Source organism: Chelmon rostratus, chromosome 13 (genome assembly GCF_017976325.1).
Source record: "Chelmon rostratus isolate fCheRos1 chromosome 13, fCheRos1.pri, whole genome shotgun sequence".
Taxonomy (NCBI): Eukaryota; Metazoa; Chordata; class Actinopteri; order Chaetodontiformes; family Chaetodontidae; genus Chelmon; species Chelmon rostratus.
In genome coordinates, this window is record NC_055670.1 from 23,289,541 (window position 1) to 23,316,585 (window position 27,045).

The following is a 27,045-nucleotide window of genomic DNA, read 5'->3' on the forward strand; positions in this document are numbered from 1 at the left end:
TTGTCATCATGCATGACGTGATGTATAGGGGACAGAAAAGGTTTACAGACCTGAAGCTGTGTTACAGATAATTAAAGCAGAAACATGAACAGTCCAGACTGCTTTTGTAATTAAAGTAATCCTTTTATTTTTTATAGGAAAAAACAAAAGTCACTAAAAATCTGTACAATCTGTAAAAAACAACACATTTCAAATAAAAAACAATACAAGTTAAGTATCTAAATGTTGTTCAGTGAAGTTGTCTGTGCTGTACATGTGGACGTTTCCTGAAAAGGGCTTTGGGTGCTCCGGCTGGTCCTTGAGTCCATCAGCAGTTTGTAACTAGAGCTGCTGTGTGGCGCTGCTGTCTCAAACCCAGTCCATCAGAGTCTGCGACGGACTGGAGATCCAGATCCCATGTCCTGCCGCTGCTCCGCCTTCCAGCAGGCGAAGCGAGGCGAGGACGGAGCGATGGAAAGATGTCCGGCCCGTCTCGAACCAACACGTCTGAGGACTTTACGTCACCTCGCTCGCTGCTGCTGAAACACACAGAACAACCGGCGCTCTGAAACCTGGTCCAGCACTGACAGCAAACACAGGAAGCCCTGCTCCTCCTACCTCCTCAAAACTGCTCACTTCTTCTTCCCTCCCATAGTCAAGTTCTCACTTTTCTTCTTCTGCACCTGGAGGGAACACGGCTTCATCAGTCACCGTCCAAACCAAGACAAACTGCACGCACTCACACAAATCCTCCAACCTCATTCATGGCGTCATCAATCTGTTTGAGTTCCTCGTATCGGTCTCTCGACTCTCTGAGTGGCTGCACCATGGCCTCATCGATCTGAGGGAACAGCTGGCACACACACACACACACACACATTACTTTGTGTTAACATAACTGTCACTGTTTGTTGAAGTTTCTCTATAACGAGCAGTAAACTAGGATTTCATCACTGGCAATGCAGTCACACAAACATGAATTCCACGTGTATGAAATGCAACGCATTGCATTGTGGGATTGATTCAGATACAGTGCGCTGTGCTGTGAGTGGTGCAGAATGTGATGGTTTATGAAACTCTGTCATTCTGAAGGTGGATTTCAGCTGCCCGACAGTTCGGCGCCTCCTTTGTCGTGTTTCACGTTTCATCAAGCTCCGATCATTTTTTTAGTCGGACTGCAGGCGGGTCAGTTTAGCAGCCGGACTCTCTGGTTCTGGAGCCGTGCTGTTGGACAACGAGCAGGATGTGGTTTGACAGCGAGGCCTTCCCTGAAAAAGACGTCTAACTTGCAGCACGTGTCTTGTCTCTTGTGAAGACATTTCTGCAGATTCTCTGAATCTTTTAACGTCATTATGTTCTGCAGACGATGAAATCCCATAATTCTTTGCAGTTTTGCACTAAACAACATTATTCTGAAACTGCCACAGTGTTTTCCAGCGCAGTCCATCACAGAGTGGTGAAGCCCCTCCCCCACTGTCAGTCAGAGAGACTCCGCCTCTCTGGGAGGCTCTTTTTATACCCAATCACGGGACTCACACCTGTTGCCAGGTAACCTGATTAACTGCATGCTCCACCAGCTGTTTTCTTTTAGCATTTCACAGCTTTTCCAGGCTTTTGTTGCCACTGACCAAACTTTTTAGAAACGTGTTGCTACATCAAATTCTCAATGAGGAAACTATTTTCAACAATAAACAATGAAATTTCTCAGTTTCAACATTTGATTTGTTGTCTTTGTGCTACTTTCAGTTAAATATGAAGTTTCAGTATTTTGCAAATCATCACATTCTGTTTCTGTTTAACACAACATCCCAACTTCTTTGGAAACAGAGTTGTACTTGTAGTTGAGCGTTAATCCTGAAGCATCAATGTTGGAGCAGCATGTTTCTGTTGGAGCTGCTGCAGGTGGATCAGATCAATCTGAGGGGTCATCAGATGATTGATGGGAAAGAAGGAAAAGTTCTGATAGAACAGATTCATAGTCGCCGTTGTTTGAATCCTTGTTTTTTGTGTGAGATGAAATGTAGAGTGGATCACTGTCAACAGAAGCTGAGGCCCATGGAAAAAAAACAAAGCTGAAATAATTGATCAGCGATTGGCAAATCCTTTCATCAGAGCAGAGCTAATTAATTACACTGAAGTAATCGTGAACAGAGATAATGAGCTCCTCATCATCACTGCTCCTCGTCCTGCACACTCACCTTCATCACAGTCTCAAACATGGGGATGAGGACAAACTTGATGAAGCCAATCTGAGCCGTCGGCTTGGTGACCTTTTCTCTGTCCATGAACGGAGCCACAGGAAGCCCCTCAGCCTTCTCCCTGTCGCTCTGAGCAGCACAGACAGACAGTCAGACAGTCAGTCAGACAGTGAGACAGACAGACAGGCAGGCAGACAGACAGACAGTCAGGCAGACAGACAGACAGGCAGACAGCACTTGACCATCAGCGTGGTTTCCAATCACAGCAGGCAGAAATGCTGCCTCACAAACAAATAATAGAGGATGATATTGATATTTTATCTTTTATCACATGTCAAACATCAGATAGACATCAGAGCAACAGAGAAGGGACCCTTTTACAGGACGGACAGGAAACAGATGTGTGCACACAGTAGATCACCACAGTAAAATCCCAGTGTGGACACTGTGTGTCCTATAAACATGTATGAAGAATCTGAAGTCCCGTCACTTATCTTAGTGTTTGCATAAAAACAGCTGCCTTTGTTTTGGGGGTCTCACCTGCATGAAGTACTCCTCCAGCAGGCAGTCGACCCAGGGCTCAGCCACCTCCATGGGCCGCACCTCGTTGGAGATGTCGCAGCACTTGATAAGCACCATCTTCAGCTGCACAGAGCGAGGGCAAAGGTCACAGAGAGTTAATGTATCACCGGTAAAGCAGACGGCAGGTGGAGCCCAGGTGTGAATCCTCCTGCTACAAGCTAGTGTGACTCTAATGATGGCTAAACTGTGCAGCTGAGGTGGAGCTCTTTCTGAGACGTTCATGTACTAAAGTATAAAGGAGCAAAACATGGAAACGCTCTACTAGAGTGCTGATGATGCAGGATGACATCAACAACACAGTCCAATCATAGCTCCTATTTACTCGTCCGATCAGGTAAATGAAAGCGTGTTCTTACACAGGTGACGTGTTCCTCGTCTGTGTAGTCGAAGTTGTCGACTTTCTGCTTGAAGGAGTCCAGGATCTCGCCGTGTCGCGCCATGTCTGTGGCCAGGATCAGAGTGATGGTTCCCTGAAAGACGCCGCGAGGTCAAACGAGTCAGCGGCACACACCCACAGGAAGAAGGTTTACTGCGAACAGCGTGGACACTGCAGGACGTAGTCTCAGGTATGTAGGCGTCTCTCTTTTCAGACTCCCCCCACCCTTTTGTTTCCCCTGAAGCAGCTTTAAAGCTGCTAAAATCGTCTTTTTCCACACTGTCTGACGCCATCATCATGCTTTTATAGCTGCACAGCTCCATCACATAGAAATATTTTTGTCTGCATTCATCCAAAATTCATCCTGACAGATCTGATGTTTGCCTTCGCTCCCTGGTCCCTCCTCTTCCCCCCCTCTCAGGTCTGTTCTGTCATATTTGTTCACAACCTATAATTCACTGTTTACGCTGTGATTTAAATTTATGGATCTACTCTGTGCAAACAGCATCTATTTCCTGTCTGTACGTCCTGTCCTGGGGCGTCCTTCCTCTGTTACTCCTCCTGAGGTTTCTTCCATTTTTCCCTGTTGAAGGGTTTTTGGGGGAGTTTTTCCTGATCTGGATCGAGGGTTTAAAGACCAAAGGTGTTGAATGCTGCACAGACTATAAAACCACTTCAGGCAAATTTCCGATTTGTGATACTGAGCTGCATAAATCAAACTGACCTGACAATAGAAACTGTACCATCACAATGTTTCAACACAGTATATAACACACACACACACACACACACACAGCCCTACCTGACGAATCTGTTTGAAGGCCTCGGGGTCAAAGTTGGAGAAGATGTTGCAGTCGGGCTGAGAGAAGATCTGGAAGGCCACAGCACAGTGGTGGTTCTCCAGAGGGGAGATGTCATTGTAGCGAACCGCCAGCTCTGTTCTGGCGTTGATCTGGTACCTGAGAGAGAGAGAGGGAGAGAGAGACAGAGAGAGAGAGAGAGAGAGAGAGAAAGAGAGAGAGAGAGTGAGAGAGAGAGAGAGAGAGAGAGAGAGAAGGAGGAGAACAATGCAAACGGGACAAGGTAAGAAGAGATGGCAGAGAGGGGGGCGTGGAGGGAAACGGAGAAAAGGAGGTGAACAGATGGTGTAAAAAACAGAAAGAAAGGAATGTGTGTGTGTGTGTGCGTGCATGTGTGCGTGCGTGCGTGCGTATGCGTGCGTGCATGCGTGCATGCGTGCGTTTGTGTGTGTGTGTGTGTCTTACGTGTTGTTGAAGCCGGGATGATCCAGATCGTGACACACAGCAGCTGTCATGAGAATCAAAATGTCGACCTGAGTGAACTTCTCCTAGGAAACAAACACACACACATTTACACGTTTATCAATGAATGCATCAGGTCAGCCTTTCACTCTAAAATCATGTCCGTGTGTGTGTGTGTGTGTGTGTGTGTGTGTGTGTGTGGGACCTCGTTAGCACATCGCTGGTGCAGATGCTTCATAATCAGTCATTAGGCCTGTGATAATTAAACCTCCTGTGAATAGTCGTCCCTAACAACAGAGGGGGGAGAGATGAGAGGGAGACTCTCCGAGAAGAGGAAGCTCCTTTTTTCTTTTCTTTCTCCTTCCCCTTTCAGACAGACGTCTCCCCTTCATCACGCCCCCGCCCTCCTCCTCCTCACCCTTTCATTCCCCCCCCCGACGTCTCTTATTGTTGCACATCTTGTCCCCTCCACATGTGCATGCATGTATTTACTTCAGTGGAGGGTGGAGGCGGGACACAGAGGCTTCACAGAGGAAATGAAAAGTTAAAAAGCAGCTTCAGGTGATAATAAAGTGACGACGTTACACCTGCACGTCCCGGGCAGCCGTGTGTCTCCAGCAAAGCATCACAGTGGTGAGTCTCCTAAAACAACCACTAGAGGTCGCCACGCACTGACAATGCTGCAGGAACAGCTGAGAAGTTCAACATTTGCACAAAACAGTATCTAAAATAACTGTTTAACACATTATATATCACTTATTTAACTTTTACTGAAACTGAAACAACAGTTTATAGGAGGTTTTTCCCTGTTTCCTGTCTTTATGCTATGCTAAGCTAACAAGTTGGTATCGATGGATCTTATTTAACTCATTTAACTCTTGGCTCATGTGTATTTCTGGTCTGACTCGCAGGTGAGGAATGTTCCGATGCTGATGTCAAATGTCTCAACGCTTCAGCACTTCGACCTTCCAGTGCTGTCTTAACATGACGGGGACCAACGTCTGGTCCTTGTAATGTGAGCCTGAAGTTGAGCCCTCGTTCAGAGGAGCTTCGGGCCGCTCACCTGCAGGCTGCAGAGGCAGATCATGCTGTACATCATCTGGGTGACACAGAAACAGTGGCGGAAGTTGTGGAAGGGGTTGTTCTTGTAGTTGTCATGGATACAAAGCTGCACAGGACGGGAAAGAGAGACAAGAGGGCTGAAACCTTTGATCACATGAATCCCCAAAAGAATCTAACAAAAAGAGCCAGGCATGAACACTGTTGTTCGGTTCCTGGTTCTGGTCCAGGACTCACCAGCCATCTCTTGAGTGTGATGGGGTTGATGTTGAAGTCTTTGACTAAGCCCAGGTCATGGTACATATGTTCCAGACAGCTCAGCATCTGACAGAACAAAGACAGCGATGAGTGTGGAAGCGGTCAGAGACGCAGAAATGATGAGATGAAGATTATCATGGAATGAAAAGGCAGAATTTTTTATTTGTTGGAACTTATTTTTCTTTTTCATGTGTATTTTTTTTATCTCATTAGTTTCATCACCTCCGTTTGTTGTCATTTTTTATGAAAACAAAATACGGATGGACGAACTCCACAGCTGTTAATGATTAATAGAATATTCACTGATTGATCATTTATAGCTTCATCATCAGCTGATTAATCAGAGCACGAGTCTCACCTCATTTGGTTCCCACTGCCAAGCATCGAATGTAGGCAATCTAAGAGCTTCTACTGTCTCCTTAGACAGGTGGTACTACACACACACACACACACACACACACACACACACACACACACACAGGGCAGCAGGGCAGACGGGGGGCACAGGGAGGGGAGAGAGAGAGAGGGGAAGTGTGGGTGAGACAGGTTCGGTCAGCTGGTCAGTCTTACCTCGTTGGCCTCCCACAGCCAGACATCAAAGGCGGGTTTTTTGAGGGCGTCAATGGTCTGTTGTGACAGCATGTACTGCAGGTAACAGAGCTCTCAGTTAACCCTGTCAGGGTCCGCCCAGCTGGAGCACACCTGCACACACCTCTACACACCTCTACACACACCTACTATGATGTTCAATAGTATGTACATGTTCACATTCTGCTCAGTTATTAAATGTCTAACAAACGTCCCGGCAGGCATCCTGGAGGAAGCACCAGCCATGAGCAGCTGAGTGTGTTTCATGGTAGCTGCTGATCATCTCACAGTGACCTATTGATCAGCTGACCCTGATCAACAACCGTCACATCGTATGAATCGTATTGGGTGTGATTTTTTTGTGGACGTCTCCACAGTGGAGACGCTGGCATGTCTTATTCATCTGACGTCCGCAGACTCGCCAGGCTGACAGACACAGTGTGTGGGAGGCACTTTGAAGGGGAAGCTCACCTTTGGGTAGGAGGGCACGTCTCTGCGAGGAGTCAGCTTCTTATTGTCCTCCAGGAAGTTACTGAAAACAAATAAAACAGCTTGAGGCTATGAGGAAAAGAATTAATGACAACACTAGTACTAATACTACTAATTCTAATATAATAATAATCAGTACATGTCATAGTATAGTATATGAATTGTAAAAAAAATGTGAAAAATGTCAATCAGATGTTCTCAGAGCCCGAGGGGTCATCAGTTCGAAGCCCACAGATACTGTGATCAGAGTATGATGATGAACCAGAAAACATCTGGTTTTTAACCCCAAAGTGTTCAATATCTAATCATAAGACGCTATGAAATCAATAATCACATAAAGTAATTATGTAAAATATAGAAATAAACAACAATAATTTGTGAAATGATTTTTGAAAAATGTTAAATTTATGTTAATTCATCATTCTTGTCGTCAGGTGACTGCTCACAGCCAATCAGAAACCTCTCTAAAGTAAATGAGCTGATTGCTGAAGTCAGATTTAGCCTGTTAGCGCCTGTTAGCTCGAGATACAACGATAGCAAAGTAATTCTGAATCACCCAACGAAACGACCAGTTTCTTTTATTTCATGAAGTCTTTTTAATTTATTTAATACTTTGGGGTTCCAGTTTGGAATACTTGGTAATTAATGACTTAAAGGATCAACTGAATATCAAAATAGTGGCACTAATATCGATAAAGTAATAACTACTATTGTTGTTATTACTGCAGTAACACTGATAGTAACCGGCAGTAACCGCTGTGCATGTTTGCCTTCACAGGAAGATGAAGTCAACAGAAGCAGCAGCTGATTGGAGCACACAGTAATCAGGATCAGCTGATTGTGTCACCTGTTGTTCCTGGACGCCATCTCCTCGCGGAGCTTCTTGATGTCGTTGCGACATTTCTCAATCTCCACCACCTTCATCCCCTCCACTGCAGGCAGACAGAGTCATTCATTAAACCACGAGTCCTCCTGAAGTGAACGCCGTTCACACCATTAACCTCTGAACCCTGCGCCGCCGTGATGATCAATGAATAATAATAACTGAACAGGACGGGGCGTTCTCCGGAAAGGCTGCATCGTCAGGAAGTGACTGTTTGTCCAGGTGGAGACGAGGTGCATCCCCGACCAGAAGAAAAGTACTACTGGGCAGTCCCATACAGGTGTGATGAGTGAGGCTCAACTTCTGTCCCAACCTATCACAGCAGAGATGATCACAGCAGCCAATCAGAGCAGACATCCAGCAGTCTGGACTGACAGAGTTAGGGTCAGCCAATCAGTGGCCCAGCAGACGGACTGAACGGCATGACTTTCAACATGATGATCACAATGTGATGTTGGAAATATAACTTGTTGTTATAACAGCTGCTGTGATTCTAAACCAAAAATACGTCTCAGTATCATGCAGAAATACGGTGAAATATTGTGATATTTATCGCTCCGCGCTGTTAGGAGAAGGTCTGGGGGTCGGAGAGAGACGGGAGCTGGTGGTGTAGGAGATGGATGCTGGGAGAGGAAACAGATCCTGCAGGTGTGACCCTCCTCGTCGTCTGATCTGCCTCCTGGCTCCGCTCTCTCATCAGCCCACCTCCTCCTACCGAAAAGGTTGCCTCCGACAACACTCCAGCTCCCACTAAAGTAGGTGACCATGGCGACCAAAGTGATGAGAGGATGGAGATCAGTGTGGGTGCCACACTGTTGCCTTAGCGACCAGGTATCCAGGCAGTTGGCGTGCTTGTGTGAAGTGGCTGTGCGTCAGATGTGAAACCACCACAGCAGCGCAGCCAGTCAGGAGAAAAGTCTGTTTCATGAGCGGAGGAAAGAAATCCTGAGGCCATTTTTCCTCCAGTGGATTCACGAAAGTTTCTGTCGTGAGCTGGAAGTTTGTCCTGCAGGGTCAGACCGATCAAACATGGCCGCAGCCTCAGAGAGAAGACGACACTGCAGCTCCTGCAGTTATACATCATTATATGATCCTTCAGTCGCTCCTCCTTCCAGTTCTCTCTTAGGATTATAAGGAACACTTTTAGTTTTAGTCAGAGCTCAAACCTGTTGATCAGCTCATCATCACTTCGCTTCAAAAGAAAGCTGAATACAGTAGAGTTGGGGGAATCGCCATGGTGACCAAAGCAAACTCAGGTCGTGTTGTCATGGTTACTGACAGGGTCAGTGCATGGGGGGGGGGGGGCTGTTATGAAATCGCAGCCGCGTCATGTGGCAAGACACATGCAGCCAGACACAGAAGACGTCGATCCGTCAGCCGCAACACGTCGACGCAATCTGCTGTTTGTTCGGGCGGGTTCACGCACGGCGCTTTACACGCAGCCCACACACATGTAGAAACGCCAACACACACGTGTGCACAGGTGCGTGTCTTACACCGTGCCCCACACCTACACACAGCGAGGCTTCCCACCTGCAGTGTGATGTCACAGACAGCTTCCTGTGAGTCTGGCCTGGACCATGCAGAAGTGAATCCTGCCTCAGATCTCCTCCGACGGCCAGGACAAAGAGACGAGCTCGATTTGACTGCTGAAGCCTCATATTAGCTTCAGCAGTCGAGTAAAAACTTTAAATAAAGGCTTCTTTTTAAACATTTTTTACAGTGTACGCACAACAGGAAGTGACCACTTGTGTTTTTATGTGACTGTTTTTAGAAACATCAGATCTGAACCTCCTTTAACATTTCTGGAGTTCATTGTGAGCAATGTGGCAAAACAATATAAATCAATATTCAATATTTAGCTGTTTAGATTTTTTTGGATTATTGCGATGAAGCATTTTGATTGGCTACTGATCCGCAAACTTGACAAAAAATGATATAACTACTACCTAAAAGTGCAGTCTGGGAGATTTTGTGCAACCCGGAGCTTCAGTTTCATGCATTTGTTATCCTGTGAAGTTGTAACTACTCTGATTACCGAGTTTATTTTGTATTTTTTCGTCCCCTCAGCGATGAGAAAATCGTGCGTACAGGTGTGTAAAAAGCTGAATCAATGATCACTGAAGGTGGAAAGAAAACACCTGGCAGATTTCCAGCTGAGCAGCGGTGGAGCAGCTTTCAGTACAAACAGATCAGTTAATAAAAAGTGAGACTCCAGCTGCTGATTTCTGTCTGATTTTTGCTGCTCGTGAAAAACACCGAATGGAGGTGCAGCTCACATATTCAGCTTGACCTTTATCTTTGATCACAGCCGTTCGAGGAAGGATGTAATGATTGCAAAACGATAACTGATTAAATGTTCCTGTGGGTAATGACCACACCAGCTGGCCTGTTGAGAACACCGAGACCTACATTATAAAAAAAAAACCTGGCTATCGCAGCAGCTTTATTGATGGTGATTTACAGCTGGCTTTTATCTCTGAACAACTCGGGACACATCCACCCCAAGAGCCGGGATGCCATCGGACAGGCAGCGCAGCGAGCAGCCTCACAAGAATAAACTTCCTCCTCGCAGCCTGGAACGTGATGGTGGTCAGCTGACGAGGACAGGGCGCTGCTGTGCGACCTCACGGGGGATGTTGTGTAAGGGTGAAGATGACGACACGGTTTTCTCTGCTCCAAACAGGTTAAACTGTGGTCAGTGTTCAGTGGGCTTAGTAAGGCTGGAGGTGGGTTAGCAGACCGCAGCCTCTGCAGCTGTTGCTAATCTAATCACAGCCTCATAAATAACATGCACTGAAGGCATGCACTTATCTCTGATGTGCACCAAGCACTACTGTACAGCACTCTAACAATGAGACCGTGTGCAGGTTTCAGAGCCACGCAGAGGCCGGCTGAAGTGACGGCTCACTGCAGCCGTTAGCCTTAAAGAGACTGTAAATCAGCTGTATTTCTGTTCTCAGCAGGACACAAACATGGCAGACTTACGCTCTACTCTCTTCTCCAACATGGCGAGACGGTTGGTGACCTCGGTCTTCAGCTCGTTGATCTTGAACGCCCTGCGGACAGGTGGGTGGAGGTGGGAGGGCGTTAAGGAAAAGCTCTGCAGCTGAGACCTTGTCTCTATGACAACAACAAACCTTCTTTACATACATGTCCAGTTTGCTGCAGCCGTCATTTCAGTACACAAAGAAAAATTTTAGAAAGAAACAAACAGCTAAAAACGAGGGGAAAAAATCATCACAGAATTGCTGCAGGTGAGAAAACAGGTGAACGACGACCATCAGCCCCGTCTGCAAACACGTCAGATGTTTAATAAAGTTAAACTGCTCTGTATGTTTTCTATTCGAACATGTGTGCTGAACGTACCTGCAGAACACACAAACACACAGCAACATCCAACAGAAGTGCAGCTGAATTCATTACCGTCCACCAGCATCTCAAACTGACTTCTCTTTTTGTTTCTAAATATCTGTTCTGACAACATAAGAAATTGATAAGTCAACAATGAAAACAATCGATGCAGCCCTACAGTCTGCCCTCCATAGCTTATGTAATTACTACAGAGGACAGATTGTATTAAGTGCCAGCACTTGGTTTTATCAGCCTATGTTATACAACTTCATATCATATCTGCCTGATCACACTGCAGCACTGAATCAGACCTGAGGCTGCACTGACACACAACTCGCTTCAGTCTAATGTCCTGCAGCATTGTCCCCTTTGGACTCCTGTCCTGTACACATCTGCTACAGGATAAAACTCTCCACACATGAACACGGCAGCAGTGAAATCCTGCCTGCAGTCAGCAGCAGCACCACATGACACAGTTACGCTCACATGTTGCAGCTGATGAAGGATTAAATGTGCCTCAAACGAGCCTCCCCCGATAAGAAAACACTTTAAAAAATCAACCAAAAGCTGCATCAAGGCGAGCGACAGGACACGCTTGTTTTTCAGTTCACTGGAAAAAAAAAAAGATGATTCTGATTGAAAAGGACAAAACATAACACAAGTAACAGACACAGAAAACTGAGACGACATGCACAAGAAAGAGTTCAGCAGCTACAGAATCAGCAGAGGACGAACACATTCGGGCAGCTGCTTACCTTGAAAACTGCTCTGCTACCTGCGTCAGTACATTCTGAAAGAGTTCCTCTTTATCTGTGGAGAAAGCAAGCGTGGTGTTACATATACAGCACGCACACACACACACACACACCCACACACACACACGCACAGAGGTGTCTATGCTAAACAGCTCGAACTCACTGAAGCACAATATTTCATTATAAACACAACAGCAACTACAAGTACTGGGCATCAATAGTCCTGATACACACACACAAACACACACACACACAGAGGTTATGTAAGCCAATCAGAGAGCGTCTGGCGGTCGAAGCAACAGATGGCAGAGTCAGAAGACGAGAAGAGAGGAGATAAATAAAATGTCCCCGCGGTCTCACCATCAGTGACCATCAGCAGAGCGAACAGGAAGCAGCTGACACTGATGTGTTAACACCTCTGATTCCTCTTTCTACACGCTGGGAACAGCGCGGACACACAACACAGCGCTGCCATTGGCTAAAAGCTCCACTGTTGTGGGTAAAGTTCAACGCCAATAAACTAACAGCTACGAGAAACTGTAAAAGGAAAAAAAGAAGACACCGTGGCCCCGCCGTTCGTACATTGTGTCGGCCGCATTCCACCCGTGACGCGGGGTCACAGGTCAGCGCCAGGAAAAATTCCTCTCTGTGATTAATTAAGCTGGTTCAGCTGGAGCGCCACTGACGGTGGTGCAACAAGCACTCACGTGAAAGTAGTAATACCACCGTGTACAAATACTCTGTGGTATGCTTTCAAAAGTTTATTTCAGTGAAACAGCAGTAAATCCACCACAGCATGTTTGCAGAATGACCCATTTCTGACTAATACACAGATATTAATGGGTTATTACTACTGATGCATTAACATGTACTTTAATGTTGCAGCTGCTAAAGGCGGGTCTTATTTTTTACTGCATACACTGCTTCATGTACTGCTTCGTAGTAATACATCGTGAGTTATTTTTTGATAAATTTTCTATTATTAATCAGAATCTGAAAACTACCAGAAAGATGCAATTAAGTACAAAGTACAATATGTCAGTATAAAGTAGTAGAAAATGGAAAAACTAAAGTACCTCAACATAATACTGAAGCACAGTACTTGAGTAAATATACTTAGTTACTTTCCACCGCGGTCACTGTGTCAGTTTATAGATTATAGAGTCATGACTTTGCACACAATCACATTATTCCCTGACCAATCACAGCTCGCCCTCTTTAACTACCTGTGTGATGTCACTGGAAGGGAGGAGCTAGAGAACAACTTCCGGGAACAGGAATGTAAACAAACATGGCGTCCTGAGCGGCGTTCGTGTTCAGCTTGAAAAAAAAAAAAAAAGGATCTTCACATCACTGAATGTGTTTTACGATCTCGGCCCCCCTGATGAGGTTTGACAGGAGTTTACTCCCCATCGCTTCACTCTTATTGGAGGAGTGGAGTAAAACGGACCAGTCAGTGTCTGATCGTGGGTCATGTGACTGGAGTTGTTGATGAGTGAAGACCAGAACAGGGTTTTAGGAGGTCAGTGTCCGAGTTCAGCGCGGCCACGGATATGATGTTCCCATAAAACCACTTATATGGGTTTGAACTACTGCAGTGAAGAAGTTACGAGATCAGGAGACTTTTATAGATGTTTATCAAAGAGTGTGTGTGTGTGTCTGTATGGCTAAACACTGACTCTGACTAAAACTTTGGCCATGTTGTAATCATGTGTTTGTGTTTGGCTCTCAGCTGCAGGTGTCACAGATGTGAACACACACCTGCAGACAGATGTTCTGGGCTCAACGTACGTTTCGTCACGATACGCTCAAACACGCCGTTTAGAGGAAACGAAGCTCTTCATCTGGCCTCGTCAGTGTCGACATGACTGAACTTCCACTCGTCTTTTTATCACACTTGTTTTTGTCGAGCTCGTTATTGTTGTTCTAGTTTTTGTTCAATTCTTCACGTACATTTTCTTTAATGTGTCCTTTAATCTACCAGCTGTGACTTTTCACGCTGCTCCAGTGTTTAATTGAGACCATTTAGGCCAAAGTCCTGCAATTTCACCCTTTTTTATAGCAGTGGAACTTAATTAAGTTAATGCGTTAAATGCTACTATACAGCATTTCACAAAAAAAAAACAAAAAAAAACCATTTGCTGAAACCTGCATTGACTGATGTTTTTTTTTTTTTTGGCCACTTGAGCGGCAGCAGAAACAAGTTGTATACACAACATCATCGACACATCATCACATTTACATCAATATAAACCTATTAGCAAAAGGTTGCTAATTTAAATATTCAGCAGCTGTGGAGCAACGTGGAGTCGTGTTTGTGTCAGTCAGTATTCTCTCTCTTTGAGCTCTGTCTGAAGCTCCTGAAGCTGAGAGGAGCTGCAGATTTTATATTTAGAGATTTATATAACACTTCCACCTGAGCTTTACCAAGCCTGTCGATCACCTCCACACACTCACACACACTCACACACACTCACACACACCCACACTCATTACTTATTGGGCGAAATTTGGGTTAAGTGTTTTTATCTCACATTAAGCAACAGCCTCCCTGTCCAAATAACAATAACTGTAACACTCTTATACCTCAGTCTGTTCCATTTCCTCATTATGTGGAGGGATGTGTGAAGTACTCCGACGTTTTACTCAAGTACAAGTAGCAATACTGCACTGTACAAATACTACAAGTCTAAAGTATAAAGTAGGATAAGATGGAAACACTACACAGCAGGTGTTTCAGAGGCAGAAGCTGCTGCCGTGTAGATACTGAGACAAACTGAGACATTCACATCAATCATGATGAGATTTGAGATTTGTGTGTGTGTGTGTCTCTGGAACTCACCAGCCAGCTGTCCTCCAGTCAAAGGCACCACTCGGTACGGCGATCTTAAATACAACAGGAAACACACATACAGGTTAGTTTTGAGGGCAGACACGCTGTACTTTTCCTCCCACCTCCTTTCCACACACACACACACACACACACACACCTCCTGTTTATGAGGAAGACGCTCAGATGGTGTTTGTCAAATAAAAGGTTTCAGATTTTACCTGAAGATAAGATAACAGACAAGCACTCACACACACACTCACCTATTTAAGTGTCCTCCCTGTGTGCCTGTGTGTGTGTGTGTGTGTGTGTGTGTGTGTGTGTGCATGTGTGTGAATGCATGCATCTATAACCTTGGGAGCAGAGTGCGTGAAGTGTTTTGTCTAACGAGATCAGTGAAAGGCTCATCATTCGTGTTGGAGGGTCGTTTGGTTTTGGTTGCCGTCGGCGATCAGGCGTCTGTTTGAACTGAACTGTGCTTCAGCTTTGGGAGAAGTGGCCACTCCACCTGTGTTTTCTGGTCCAGGTGGACCACGTGGATGATGCTGGACTGCTGCAGCCTGAAGGTCACTTCAATTCCATTTCCATGAATGAAACTGGACGCGATGGCCTTAAATCTGATCTGACTGGACAAACATCACGCCTGTCTCCACAAGCAGTTTTTTTTCACAAATTCATGCCCTCATTCGCAATCTCATCGAACTCTGTTTTATGACAGCTGTCGGTTGTCTTCTCCTCTTGGAAACGTGATGGTGTCATGTGCTGTTTATGGAGGCCGCTCCTGGAAATCATTCATGATCTCTGGGTGCGAAATAAAACGTGTGCGCCATGAAAAGCCTGAAAATGAACGCTGCAGTGCGGCATGTGTGCATGCATCTATGCATGATACGCTGTTAGACAACAGCGACAGCTTATGGTAAATCGAAAGTGAAACCGACAACATCAGGACATCTTTACTAAATGTTTGCAGTGGCGGCCGTGCATCTGTGTGAATGAAAAGGACGGATGAAGATCTTCCCGATTACACGAGCACAAATGCTGACAGACAGCTGTTCCCTGAACGCTGCAATAAGACAGAAACATGGTATGATGCTCCAGCATCATTTATTGCAGCACTGTGGAGCCGTTCATCAAACATGCTGTTATTCATGCTAACATACGCTCATCCATCGCACAACATGTGATGATATGAGCGTATTTTAGCATTTTGTGTTCTCTTACATCGACTTTCTGCGTTAACAGATGTATAACTTTTGGGCTCACTTATCACGCATTACAGTTTTTATCTATTTTATCAGATAGTTTTAATATGCTGTACTTTCACACTTGTTTGCATTCGTCTCATCTGTTTGAGACTGTGGTCCAAAACAGGCCGCTCGGCAGGTAAATCAGTAGCTCAGCCGTAACGAGTTGCACTTCCTAAAGCTTTAGCTCATGGTAAATATTGACTTTGCTTGTTAGTAAAGCACATTTTAAATGGCTTTCAAAGATCTGCATATTCTATGAACGGTTAGAAACACGCAGGAGAATCAAAGGCACAAAAAGTAAAGTCAGCGTTTCTATTTCGGTCTCTCTTGTTTTTGACACAGTTGGCAGAGGTATCAGACGCAGGTGACTCCCTGTTCAGTCATCCATAAAATATAAAACACCAGCAGGAAATGAGAAACGAGCACATTGCCGGGAATCCTCTCTGTGGGAAACACTGGCTGCAGGTTCAGCGGTCAAAGCTTTAGCATGAGCAGCAATGAAATGCTGGAATAAACTGTCCAGATCTCCACCAGAGGAGAACTGCTGGAGGACCTGGGCCTCCATCAGGGCTTTCACTGAAAACCAACAGTTCAACAGAACAAACTTGTCCTTCTCTTCCGATTGTGTGTGAATTAAAAGGCCAAACTCGGTCACAGCTGAGCGGCCTCAAACCTGCAGATCACATTTTACGGCAGCTCATTGTACCAATACGTTAACGACCGGGGAGGAAGGATTTACAGCCAATCAGCGAATGTGTCTTTCAATCAAACAGCCAGCTGGTGGACTAAACAAATGTTCTGTCAAACAATCAATGAATCAATACAGGCGTCAGTGGGATGCAGCTTTTCCAATACCTCTCTGTGTTGTGAGGCATGGTGGGGTCGATGGACACCATGGCTCCGGACGAATCCAGCAGAGACAGATTAGTGTTCCTGCATGAAGACAAAAACACATCAAGTTTTACTGGACGTCGCCTGTAAATCTGAGGTTTAATCTCCCTGACAGACCCTTCAGAAACCCCTCAGAGGAACCTAAGATCTGGGTCCTGCATGTCACATAAAATCCAAAAAACATGGTCATACCCCGACTGCTGCAGGAACTGCTAATGAGCAGAAGGGTGGAATATAAATTTAGGAGACGTTAAAGGTCTGGATCTAATCTTATGTCAGAGCAAAACATCCAGATGATCCACTACATCGTCCTCCGGGGCGTGATAACGTCCTGCTCGACCACAATAACAAAACCAAAGTCACATAATGAAGCTGCTTTGATGGAGATTTGTTAGAACTTGCAGAACAGACAGTTTTGATTAGAACAGCACCAGAGAGAGTTTGCCGTGGTTCCACTTCCTGTTTTAAGAGTTTATGGTCATGCTAGCAGCTCTGTATGGAGGGACAGCAGCGCTTTGAGTTGAGTGCTCAGGTCAGCACGCTAACATGCTAACAATTATAACGTAAATATGCATAAAAAAGGCCATGTGACCAGAACAAGTTCTTTTATCAGCATCAAGTATCAATGTAGTCAATATAATGAGCAATAAACCATGAAATCACATAACAAACAGGCCGTTCCTGCTCAGAGAGACCATGACACCTCCTCTGCTCATGGAGCTGATTGTCACTGTGACTTTTGATTTAATGCTTCTTCGTTTTGATGTGTTACTGTAGGTGTAATATTGAGACATTTTATTTTACATTAAAGTGAGTGTAAAGAGACACAACACGACTCCACGTCTCCTCCTTATGGAGCACACATAAACAATGTCTGCAAACCTCAAGTAACACAAGTAAACATCATCAAACCAAAAAAATGTATCAAATAATGCAACTGAATGTATGAATAATAATACTAATAATAACAAACATATTACACATTTCATAGAAACAGTCTGAAATGAATGTCCTCAATGGAGCCTGACTTTGCATCAAGTTTAAATAAAGTTTCTTGAGAGGAATGTATATAAAAACCCTCAATCCCAGCAGGACTGGCAACCAAGATGTGGAAGCTAATGGGGACACAAATAAATACAGATTAAATTCCTTTTAGTGTTGCACTAAAACATATAATGAATGCAGCGTGAGCAGCTGGACTGAGGAGCTGGATTTCTGAAGCTGTAATGAGCACGATTTGATCTGTCAAATGACGTTTCTGTTTGCAAACATCCCACTTCACCTCCTGCCACTGAAGCTTATTCATACACAGATTACACAGTATAATAAATCACGACTGGACGGGAGTCACCTGAACTCCACAGCAAACAGCGGAGGAGCATCTGGGAGCTGTGATTCAGCTAATGACAGCTGAGTGAATTAGATGTAAAGCAACAGAGTGAAAAAGGTACCACTGTGACACAGCATTAAGCACACATCACTGCTGTCATACGTGTCAAATGTCGAGTGAAACAGGAGCAGCGGTTTCATGGGAGCTAATTATCACTATGCTGTTTGCAACCAACGAAAGCTGACAGAGAATCAACAGAGCTGAGGAGGTGTGTGTGTGTGTGTGTGTGTGTGTGTGTGTGTGTGTGTGTGTGTGTGTGTGTGTGTGTGTGTGTGTGTGTGTGTGTGTGATACCTTGGCACACCCAGGGCTGTACAGAACAGCTCTTTTATGTCACACGGGCTGCAGAATCTACTGAACACCACCTGAGGGAGAACAACACACACAATCACACATGATTTATAATCCAACAGCTGACGTGCACCTGACAACATTAAATCCACAAACAGTTGGCTGATTTGTTGATGATCTGGGTCTGATCTGTTGCTGACCTGGGTCTGATCTGTTGCTGATCTGTTGCTGATCTGGGTCTGATCTGTGGCTGATCTGTGACTGATCTGGGACTGATCTGGGACTGATCTGGGACTGATCTGTGGCTGATCTGTTGCTGATCTGGGACTGATCTGTGGCTGATCTGTTGCTGATCTGGGTCTGATCTGTGGCTGATTAGTGGCTGATCTGTTGCTGATCTGGGTCTGATCTGTTGCTGATCTGTTGCTGATCTGGGTCTGATCTGTTGCTGATCTGTTGCTGATCTGTTGCTGATCTGGGGCTGATCTGTTGCTGATCTGGGTCTGATCTGTTGCTGATGTGGGACTGATCTGGGACTGATCTGGGACTGATCTGTTGCTGATCTGGGTCTGATCTGTGGCTGATCTGTGGCTGATCTGTTGCTGATCTGGGTCTGATCTGTTGCTGATGTGGGACTGATCTGGGACTGATCTGTGGCTGATCTGTTGCTGATCTGGGTCTGATCTGTGGCTGATCTGTTGCTGATCTGGGTCTGATCTGTTGCTGATGTGGGGCTGATCTGGGTCTGATGTGGGACTGATCTGTTGCTGATGTGGGACTGATCTGTTGCTGATGTGGGACTGATCTGTTGCTGATCTGTGGCTGATCTGTTGCTGATGTGGGACTGATCTGTTGCTGATCTGTGGCTGAACTGTTGCTGATGTGGGACTGATCTGTTGCTGATGTGGGACTGATCTGTGGCTGATCTGTTGCTGATCTGTGGCTGATCTGTTGCTGATCTGGGTCTGATCTGGGTCTGATCTGGGTCGGATCTGTTGCTGATCTGGGTCTGATCTGGGTCTGATCTGTGGCTAATCTGTGGCTGATCTGGGACTGATCTGTGGCTGATCTGTTGCTGATCTGGGATTGATCTGGGACTGATCGGGGTCTGATCTGGGTCTGATCTGTGGCTGATCTGGGTCTGATCTGGGACTGATCTGTTGCTGATCTGTGGCTGATCTGTGGCTGATCTGTGGCTGATCTGTTGCTGATGTGGGACTGATCTGTTGCTGATGTGGGACTGATTCGTGGCTAATCTGTGGCTGATGTGGGACTGATCTGTTGCTGATCTGGGACTGATCTGTGGCTAATCTGTTGCTGATCTGGGACTGATCTGTTGCTGATGTGGGACTGATCTGTTGCTGATCTGGGTCTGATCTGTGGCTGATGTGGGACTGATCTGTTGCTGATCTGGGTCTGATCTGTGGCTGATGTGGGACTGATCTGTTGCTGATCTGGGACTGATCTGTGGCTGATCTGGGACAGATCTGTGGCTAATCCCTGGTCCACCCCCTCCCCTTGATGATGTGAATACAGCACCGGCTGATGCCGTCCCTGAGCAGCAGGTGTTTGTAGCAGTTGCAATGCTTCATCTATCCACCAGGAGGAGCAGTGATTATGGAAGCAAAAGCTGAAGTGTGACCATTTTACTTCAAGTTTGCCCATAATGTTAGATATTTTATTGATCCAGGGCATCTGAGATCTTCTGTTCATATTTGAGGAGTATGAGGAAGTGTGCTTCCCACACAGAGCACACTAATGAAGTGTGGTATCATAAGGTTATGAAAATATTTTGCTGCAGCTTTTGGTGAAACTCTGATACAGATTGTTGTTTTTGGGAACTTAAAATAAAGCTTGAAATGTAGAGAGTGAGCGACGCAGACAGCTGACAGAGACACATCTATAGTTACTGATTTTATTTTTTGAAAGCTCCAGGAGACGCAATATTCAACAGAACCGTGGGAAAACTGGGTGGGAAATGAATGATATGCAGTAAAGACTGAGTGTGTGTGTGAGTTTATGTGCCGTTAACGAGGCATATAATTTATCTAGAGACACCAGCACAAACTGAAAAACTTTAACACAAGAACAGAAAGAGAACAGGTTCATTTCTTAAGAAATATTAAATATCCAGATTCAACAAGGACTTCAAGGATTCAGCTCAGAGGAACTCTTTAAATCAACTTTAAGCAGGTGTCTTTGTTAACTGCATATAGGTCACAATGAGTTCTTTTTCTATGAATACTTCCTTGATAAGATAAGTTAAGATAAGATCAACTTTATAAATGCCCAGCTGGGGAAATTTGGTGTTACAGGCAGCATCAATAAAAGCAGCAATAGTAAAGGCAATGGCAAATAAAAAATACAAAATAAGAAGTAGACTATATATATGTACATTCTATACAAAGTCAATAAAAATATATTGCCAATGGAAAGTATTAAGACATGAAAAACTGCAGATTGAGATTGCACATGGTTGCTTTGGATAAGTTAAGTAGATTATTTGCTCTATTGCACAGTAGATAAATATATACATGTGTGTCACAGTGGAAATAAAAATCTAAATATACATAGGTGTAGTATTTAAGGAATAAAGAAAGAACTGCCACTTCCACTGCTGCAACCCATGCAAAGCATTTTTGGCTCTGTGTTCTCTGGTCTGTCAGTTAGCCTGCTCGCTAGTTAGCACAGATAATGCTAAGAAAACTGCAGTCGTGTTGCCAGTGTTGTGCATGAACACGCTAACAGAGCACATTCACTGAACCTCCTCATATGAGCTGAACGTATCCATTTTCAGCTAATGAACATGAACATGAGCGTCGTTAACACGCACCCGACACAACAGATGGTGCTGCCCGATCTGCCCTGCTCTGCCTCTGATTGGCTCCTCACTCCTCATGCCGAAACCTGGCCAAGCCAGCCAACAAAGGCAATGAGTGCTAACCAATCAGAGGCCATGTAGGGCTCGTCATGACTTCCTGTGGAAACATTCTGGCATGCTGGAAATTCAGACGCATTAATTTGAATATCTGACGGTGTTTTCTGAAGAAATCTGATTCCAGCAGCCTTTCTAACGTGATTCACACTGTGGAAGAGTCTGATTCAACCAAACCATCACGTTTTCCTGAACCGCATCAAGTAGCTTTGGTGCCTCAAGTGAACCAAAGAGCAACTGAAACTCCTGTCTTTGACCAATTCATCCACCTCAACATCCTCCCTATGTGGACTTTATATTAAGTCACCTTTCTCCCAGAAAGGCTTTGAAAGGGCTTTCTGTCAGAAAGCCTTTAAGGAACATTGCCTATACTTTCCACGGACAAACACTTTTCAGTCCACAGTTATAGCAAGTAGTGTGAAAAGTGTGATAATGATTTCAGGCTAAAACCAACAATGTGTTCGTTCGTTCCAACGTTCCTACGTCTCCACATTCTCTGTGACTCTCAGCTCTAAGCCCATTGGTTCTTAGTGAAGACATACATAAAAACACACTCAGATTCACGAGAGCTGACCAAGGCAGCTTTTAGCAAACGTGACTCAAGCAGGAGGACATAGAGCGTTCGTTGGGACTATTTTCAGCAGTGAATTAACACACATTTACTGAGTATTTGTGGCAGCAGGTTGGTGTTTGTGGGACTGAGTCAGAACAAACTGCAGTGTGTGTGTTCATGGTGATGAAGGAACATGTCAGCTGGTGCTACAGTAAGGCTCACTGACGTGTTTCTAATAATTTTGGGACGATAGTGGGACTCTATGGCACCCTAACCCTAACCCCATGAGGCAGGTCACATGGCTCAATACTTCTGCTGAACGCAACGCAGTTTAATTTGGAGTACACTATACATCAGCCACTTTTTTCTGCTTGTGCAGATGTTTACAACATGTTTTTGTACTTTTAATTAAACTTGAGAGGACTAACTGAGCTCCCCCAGCGGGATATTACAGTTCTCCTTCCTCTGACTACAGTTACAGTATGTGAAAGTGGAGCAGTCGGCCACTGGGGAGAGGCTCAGAGACTCGGCGTGGAGGCTTCCCACGCTCCAGGCTCTTCTGCTGATTAAAGAACGTGCACGTTGCAGCACTGAGGCAGTAAATATTTCGTGCTTTCCGTCTCTTCTCCTCCAATCCTTCACAAACAAGGTCAAGCACTGTCACTGAACATGACAGACGGTTTGTGTCACGTCGCAGCGTACGAAGAGGGATGACCCACATAGATAACGGAGGCATTTGCATGCGACGGCATCGAAGACCAGCAAACAGCCGAGTTCCAGCGAGGGGCGACACAGGGAGGCCTGGCAGTGTTAGCGAGGCACTTTAACGACGCTGTCAGGAGGGTGAATGATTGCGGAGGAGGGAGGTCAAAGAGCACTTCAGCAGTCTGGCAGTGGCAGCCTGTCACAGGTGGAGGAGACAGAGACCGGTGGAGGTCACGACCTTCAGAAACATCACACCTGCAGCTGCTTTTAATTCTGCCCTCAAACACAGTGCAAAACCTTTTCATGGTCAGGCTTAATAAACCGAATTCAGCTCTGCATAATGACACAGAATTCACAGCTGGACTAATATTTATTCTGGATATTTCTTGGATCTCTGCTGGTTCTCTGCTGCCGTCACAGTTAAAACCAGCACAAAAAGCATCAGTTAGCAGTTAGAAACTCTTTTCCCGAGCCCAGTTTACATCAGAGGTATCAGCATGCTTCCTCTCACACCCATCGAGCCTCATCAGATCTGCCTAATGCTGCAGTGTAAATGCTAAATGCTCCCTTGTGCCGCCCTCCTGGCTGCATGCATTTGTGTTTATTGTCCACTCCAGCACAAAAACTCCATCTTGAATGCTGAACTTTTGTCGTGAAGAACAGAAGAAGGAAGAGAAGCTGCTCATCTGCACAGAGGGTTTAAAATAAAACAACACTCGGCTGAATGTGAACGAGTGTGCAGCAGTAAAGTGTCCTGCAGGATATGATGTCATGAATCTGACGAGTTAAATCCTTTTAGGGTGTTCAAAGCAGAGTGTTATTATTTCTCTGCAGTATTAATCACTGCTAAATAAATTCACGCTCTCGTTTTAAGATGTCGCGACTGATTTCAATAACAAACCCCACTTTATCATAATGGGTGCCCTGCTGCCGCTGCTGCTGCTGCTTCACCCAGGAAGACGACGTCTCACCGTAAGCCCGCCGCACTCTTCTACTGTTATGTAAATACAATATAAAGACGACATATTCGAACCTAATCACGCACACAGGACCTGAATAAAGGCCGGAAACAACAAAAGGAGAAAAAAACGCAGAGAACAATGACCACAGAGCTCACGACGTGGAAATAACGGTGACTGTGATACAAGCTGCTGCATGAAAAGCTGAACATGCAACAGATTTACAATTCAAAATGCGTCCAGCAGACATTCGTATAGCGTCTGTACAGACATGAACACACATCGAGCACCGGCTGCACGTCCTTACTGATCATTCCTCGTTTCAGAGCCAAAAGAATTGATTTAACCTTCAATCTGCGACCACGATCAAGTGACCACGATCGAAGGAACAAACAGCTCAATATTATCGACCGTCAATACGGAAGGTTTGGCCGCTGCTGAGACATCAAATACAACCACACAGAACACATGAACCATTGAAGAAACTGCTGAAACTGAAAATGTGACGTCTGTTTAGTCCTGAACCAACAACACGTTTCTGCCTGATGCCTGAAACACGAAGCGTGAAGAACTGACACGTTTAGAGCCGTGGACACACGCTCTGCGTGAACTCCATGAAGAAGACACGACGCAATAAATGCAAAGTGCCAGTGAGGCATAAACCTCATTATACGGCCTTTTACGAGCTGCTGCTGCCCCTCCGTTGGTTTGTTAATGTAAACTGAGCTGCGCTTTGCTGCTACACTCAATCCTGAAGAAGGACTTCAGCCGAGCAAACCTTCCCATTAACAACGGTGGGATGAATCATCTGGAATTAACACTGAGTAATGGCGTGTGTTTTAGCTTGTGTGTGTGTGATGATGATGTTTCATTAATGAGTTTTTCATGTGACTCAGATCACAATAAATGTGGATGTTCTGCTGGGAGCTTTCGTTCTTGTGGTTGAGGCTGACAGTGAGCTGTTGAGGTTGTTCTTTCATCTGAACTGAGAAACTCTGTGACCCTGAACATAAAACACTGCTTTTATTTTTGTCCAAGATTTGAATCAACCACAAGTTCTCATTACTTTTAGTGTTTAAGCCTCTATTTGAAGCACATAGGAGCTAAAAGCACAGGCGCAGAGCTGCAGCTACATTACTTTGATTTCACTCCAAAAGGCTGCAGTGAAAACGGATGATTTGACTTTATTATAAGGTTGTGTACGAAACACATTAGAATTATATTACAGTAATGTCAAACATTTATGACATTTATTTCTAATCTCTGTCAAAAATTAACCCGAACACAGCCGTCGTCAATGCAGCAGAGCAGGAGTCACTTCAGGTATCTCACACAAACTCTGGATTTTGTTCAGATAGAAACGAGCGCATTACGGCAGCAGCTTTGTTCCTCCTGCCAAAGCCAAACACGTCGCTGTCGTGTGCAGAAGCTGCACAAATAACAGTGCTGACCGATCAGTCTATTAATGACACACGCATCGCAAAGGACGGCCTGAAATGAGAAAAATCATTGGCTTTCCAGGCATCAGTCGCACTCAGCATGCAAAGACATGGTCAGATGCAATGTATTTAAGATGATGTGGTCACGTCCTTATTCAGTGTTTGAGTCTATGTTAGCTGTGCGACTAATGTGCACATGGCAATATTTGTTATTTACAACAAATCATGTTGTTATCACCACATATCTGTCTGTTTGTGTCTCCTGCTGAATCTGCAGGACTCGAACAGAAAGGTCATCGGTCGCTGTCACAGGTGAAGCAGCAGCTGTCAGGTTGGCCAGTGAATGACCTGATGCTCCACTCTGTGTTTCGTTGCATTAATAAGATGCATGACCTACATTCTTTCTTCATCTACATCCGAACTGGATGTGTGTTTAATACCCTGTGTGTGTGTGTGTGTGTGTGTGTGTGTGTGTGTGTGTGTGTGTGTGTGTGGAGTGTATTTAGAGGTCAGAGCCTGAGTTACTCTTCAACCTCACAGCTCTGCAGCCTTCAGAAGGACCAGTGGAGCAGAAACCACGTCCACAAACAAACCTGTGAGATTATTCTGCTGTAAACAGTCACCTGTTCACACACACACACACACTCAGCAGCATGTTGAGTCACACACAGACAGCATGTTGAGTCACACACAGACACACAGACCTGACGCTGGCTGTGCACCTCCAGCCAGCCTCTCACCTCTCTGCAGCATCACGTCAGAGTTACAGGGGGTCTATAATGAAGCTCATCACGTATTCTACGAAGCGAGCACGCCGTCCTCTCCAGTTAGCTTCAAGTCTCTTTTAGTCAGATCAGAAATTACTGCTGGTAAAATGAAAGTCATCATACTTCTGTCAATGGTCTCGCCAGGTGTCCACTGTGGATCTACAGCTGCTGCGTTTGTCTCAGACCTCACAGTAACACCTGGACAGCCTGGGGTCCTCAGGGTGACATGAAGTGACTTCATGGTACTGCAGCTCATTTCCTGTCTGTACAGCTTCATTTACCTGCTAACCACAAACACCTTCACCGTATTACTGCCTGACTGCAGAGGCACCAGAATGTGCTGCCTGTCCCACTCACTGTGTGGCAATATTAAATTAATTCATTATCAATTATCAAATTTTGAACCTAATTAATTGCTTCATTTATACTTATTCTGTAGTTTTTAATTATTTATGTTATAAAAATGAAAAACTGCAGATTAAACATAAATGAACCATCACAATTTCAATGATGAAGCAGGTTAATTCAATACAAAGAAAGCTGATAATTATTATTATGAAGATGATGATGATGATGGTTAAAATAATTGTGTATGGCTGTGTCAGCCTACAGGTTGTTTTTGGCATTATGGAAACTTTCTGTCGTTTTTAAAAATAACTTCCTGTTAAATGACATGAACGTGATTCTGTGATGTTGCATCACTTCATCAGAAGTTATCCAGGCGACTGTTTGAACGCTGTCTCTCTCATCGCATTTCTTTTCTTTTTCCACTCTCAGTGCGTCACGCAGCCCCCACGCAGCGCCGGGTGTCCTACCTTCTGGATTCTGCCGTCCACGTCCAGGTAAATAACCCGGTAGGAGGATGAAGCGGAGCCCATGGTCCCCTCTCCTCTCCGCGGCGTCGGTTCGTCACTGTGCGGTTCCTGCTCCGGGCTCCGTGTCGGCGCTCCGTTCCGACACCCGCCGCCGTTAAACCAACCGAGGTGGGGGGTCAGAGCGGCTCAGCGGGCCGACGACATCCCACCTGCCTGCTTGCCTGTCAAACACACCGGTACAGAGCCGGACTCTTCCTCCTCTTCCTCTCTCTGCTCTGTCACCTGGCTACCTGAACGCATCTCATAAAGCCCGGCCACGCGCGTCCCCGCCTCCAGAGCCGCGTGCGCTCTCCAGGCAGGCAGGCACGCACGCGCCCTCTCTCTCTCTCTCTCTCTCTATCTCTGTCACTCACTCTCTCTCTCACACACACACTCACACAC

General features: G+C 45.3%; 1 protein-coding gene across 3 annotated transcripts; it reads right to left on the bottom strand.

Annotated features, from left to right (window-relative positions):
- Window positions 1-108: 108 nt before the first annotated feature.
- Window positions 109-26,680, bottom strand: pde9a (phosphodiesterase 9A). Of its 3 annotated transcripts, none has more exons than XM_041951537.1 (19): window positions 26,605-26,680; window positions 18,435-18,505; window positions 16,716-16,793; window positions 14,626-14,669; window positions 11,784-11,838; window positions 10,663-10,733; window positions 7,639-7,723; window positions 6,774-6,834; window positions 6,073-6,147; window positions 5,694-5,780; window positions 5,461-5,565; window positions 4,401-4,483; window positions 3,938-4,094; window positions 3,116-3,229; window positions 2,718-2,822; window positions 2,178-2,306; window positions 737-832; window positions 598-662; window positions 109-515 (listed from the first exon to the last, which is right to left on the bottom strand). In XM_041951537.1, exons 1-18 carry the CDS (start codon window positions 26,665-26,667, stop codon window positions 612-614), a joined length of 1,530 nt encoding a protein of 509 aa, XP_041807471.1. In that variant the 5' UTR covers window positions 26,668-26,680; the 3' UTR covers window positions 109-515; window positions 598-611. The 3 variants fall into 3 exon arrangements, with proteins under 3 accessions (XP_041807471.1, XP_041807470.1, XP_041807472.1); XM_041951536.1 differs by having other exon boundaries at window positions 109-518; XM_041951538.1 differs by lacking the exons at window positions 11,784-11,838; window positions 14,626-14,669; window positions 16,716-16,793; window positions 18,435-18,505; window positions 26,605-26,680 and adding an exon at window positions 12,144-12,160 and having other exon boundaries at window positions 109-518.
- Window positions 26,681-27,045: the final 365 nt, after the last annotated feature.

Excerpts from the sequence above, each read along its gene's own strand:
- pde9a (XM_041951537.1), bottom strand. The coding sequence starts at position 26,667 with ATGGGCTCCGCTTCATCCTCCTACCGGGTTATTTACCTGGACGTGGAC. Across the intron at positions 10,734-11,783 it reads GTAGCAGAGCAGTTTTCAAG|GGCGTTCAAGATCAACGAGC; the intron begins GTAAGCAGCTGC and ends ACCTGTCCGCAG. Across the intron at positions 3,230-3,937 it reads CCTTCAAACAGATTCGTCAG|GGAACCATCACTCTGATCCT; the intron begins GTAGGGCTGTGT and ends GGCGTCTTTCAG.